This window comes from Dreissena polymorpha, chromosome 1 (assembly GCF_020536995.1).
Source record: "Dreissena polymorpha isolate Duluth1 chromosome 1, UMN_Dpol_1.0, whole genome shotgun sequence".
Taxonomy (NCBI): domain Eukaryota; kingdom Metazoa; phylum Mollusca; class Bivalvia; order Myida; family Dreissenidae; genus Dreissena; species Dreissena polymorpha.
In genome coordinates, this window is record NC_068355.1 from 48,802,472 (window position 1) to 48,805,471 (window position 3,000).

Consider the following 3,000-nt stretch of genomic DNA (forward strand, 5'->3'; position numbering starts at 1 on the left):
ATTGGAAAATGTTCAAATACGAGCAGGATAGCCTGTAGTAGATTACTGAATGTCGTTCAATCTAACGCAGTCATTTCACACGTATACTGTACATGGAAAGTACCGAAATAATCTGTATGTATAGCAATCGTCATTTGCTAAAATATATAATATTTCAAAATTGTTTAATAAGAAAATCCCATGCACTATTACTACTCACGCGATTAATGTAAGCGTTCATATGGTGTACTATGACTCAGACTTGAAACGGCAATCGATCTTCTCTAAAGGGAAATAACGAGTTTGAAACTTTTCAACTTATTTTCAGTGCACGAACGCAACATCCGACGATGTGGAACGGCGTAGAACAGACGGAGCGTGACTCCTTACATTTGTACGAGCTTTGTTGCGAGGTCGGGGTCTCCACGGAGGACATCAAGCACCGGAACTGGCTCAACGACTACACCAACTCCCTTTTCTCGCTGGAAGGTATCGCCAACTATGGCTCCGACGTTGACTTCATGTTTCACGCTATTTGCGTCGGTAGCAGCGCGGAGGGCGTCGCCCTAGAACGCCTGGGCTCCGATTGCAACATTATGATGACGCTGTCGGGAACGCGTATAGCGCCGCAGCGGCAGTCGGAGAGTCCGGCGTCCGACGTGCACTTGTTCAAGGTCATACAGACGTACCATCCGTCATACGTGAGGCTGCAGTGCGTATTTATGGGGACCGGACCCAGCCGGTCAATTATGCCAACACCGAGTTGCTGCATTGCCGACGAACAAGGACGAATGATTTTGGCAGGCAAACTGTTGATGGATTCCTACAGTCGAAACGGTACCGGTATCGTGAGTCCGCCAGCGATCGCAGGCATAATCCGCGGTACTGTTCAGCCGATTCTCTGCATACATTCGCCGGTGTGGCCTATTGCTGCACGTGAGTGGGCTTTCCGGGTCCGAAGATACGTGTGGCCCACGGTCGAACTAAAGAAGTTCATTCTCCAACACGGATGTCACGTGGTCCCCATCGGCAACTCGCAAAGTCCCAACAAGCACATCGAATGGCGATGGTCCTTTTCTCTTGCAGAAAAGCTTCTTATTCGTACATTCAATACAACGCAGCTTCAGTGTTACTTTCTGCTGAAGATGATTGTAGGGTACGTAATCAACCCAGCCGTGATTGAAACAATCACTTCGTATCACGTGAAAACGATCATGCTTCACATGGTCGAGAGCACTCATCCCACGGAATGGACGAAGGAGAAGCTATCATCATGCTTTGTCGGATGTCTCCAGAAGCTGTTACAATCCCTCGAAGACGGCAGTCTTCCTCACTACTTTATCCCCAGTCACAACCTGTTCCACCCGCGGCTTCAGGGCGATTCGAGGATCCGTCTTGTATCCATAGTGACGGGTCTTCTCGAGACAGGCTGGCAGTGCGTCCTGCAATGTCTGCCACCGAACATGAACATGCTGCTTTCCAGACACAAGATCCAGGTACGCTGCGACTGCTTTGACACACACTGGGGCGTCGAGGGCTGCGAGCGAGACGTCTCGATGGTCGAACGAGTATATACGATGTTCAACGCAACCATCCGCGTCGTTCTGCGACTTACGGAACGTCAAGACCTACAAGCAACTATCGACGCTATCACGATGTTTCTGGAGTATCCCACGATGCGGGATCCGGTGCATTTCCCGGACGTTCCGACGACTGGTATCATTAAGCTTATGATAAAATGTCACCTTGGTCTTAGCTATCTCGGTTTGTCAGGCACCTACCCGTACAACCGGAAAGGCGGCTCGCAGACTCTAATTCCTACTGGCCAGAAATATCTGGAGGACGCCGTTGGCGTGGACGCAGCCGCTACAAAACTGAAACTGGCCACGTTTCATTACATGACAGAGAACTACGATGAATCAATCAAGATCATCATGCAACTTCTTCGACAGTTCAATGAATATATTGTCAACACAACCGGCGACAAAACCCGAAGGATAAAATCGTGCAAGCGACCGCAGACACTTCGGAAGCATCGTTCAGTGACCTCGCTGCTAGGTAACGCTCCGTCAATAATGGAATGGGCCGCACTTGAGCTTATTTTCGGTCCGTGGGAGGTCCCGTTCGCTCCCGAGGCCATACAAATGCTGAAAGATCGGGAAGCAATAACGGATGACGACACGGACCACAAGGGTTTCGTGTTTGTGGACGCTATAGTATACGCTTACTTTCTGTTGGCGCTTTCCTATAACAGCATCCATCGCCCCGTCCACCGCCAACAGGCCATTGAGAATCTGCAGCTGCTCGTGCGGAACCTCGACGACAGCGACATACACTACCCGGAAGTGGCACGTTTTCTACTGCCGTACGTGAAGGAGAGGAAGCACAAGAACTGCCTGCTGTGTCACGTGCGGCGGTTCTGAAACCGGAGACACGTTTAATGGTGCGCTATGCGGTTGTATGGAGCATAGCGTTTAGAGTACCGTATGTGTTTGTGATGAACCATAAATTGCCACAGCATTCTATAAATGGTATTAACGAACTACTCGGTTTTGCAACGGGTCGAGTTTCAATTCTGTTAAGTTATGCTACATTCCCTCTGTCGTGCGACACGAGCGCTACGATAGGCGTTACGTAACTCAATGTGGCATTTCGCTGAGATTGCAGTCTTAAATACTATACGAATATTGTCCATACGTTATGATCCGCTGCTTTGCGCTCAGTTTAAACCCGTTTGCGATTAGTTAGTTACAGTTGCCTCGATCTCACACGGTCTGATCTCCACTTCAGATACGATTACCTACGGTCCGACGGCAGTGTTTCGTATTAGTCAACTTCTGGGTCTCGATTAAACACTATCAACACGACCGGGTTCCCCGCATTAATATGTCTTATGGGAGGTGATACGTCACCCTACGTTTATCAAGAATAGTTGCTCTCCGGCATGATACGGAACGACTATGGTTGCTAAATCTTTCACGAGTTAAACAGTTGTATTCAAGATCATAGACCTCATTATAT

General features: G+C 48.9%; 1 protein-coding gene across 1 annotated transcript; it reads left to right on the forward strand.

The window, feature by feature from the left end:
- The first annotated feature begins 329 nt into the window (after positions 1-329).
- On the forward strand, positions 330-2,639 carry LOC127873036 (uncharacterized). The gene has a single exon (XM_052416619.1). It carries the CDS (start codon positions 330-332, stop codon positions 2,400-2,402), a length of 2,073 nt encoding a protein of 690 aa, XP_052272579.1. The 3' UTR covers positions 2,403-2,639.
- Positions 2,640-3,000: the final 361 nt, after the last annotated feature.

Bases quoted from the DNA above. Each gene is read 5' to 3' on its own strand.
- LOC127873036 (XM_052416619.1), top strand. From the start codon at position 330: ATGTGGAACGGCGTAGAACAGACGGAGCGTGACTCCTTACATTTGTAC.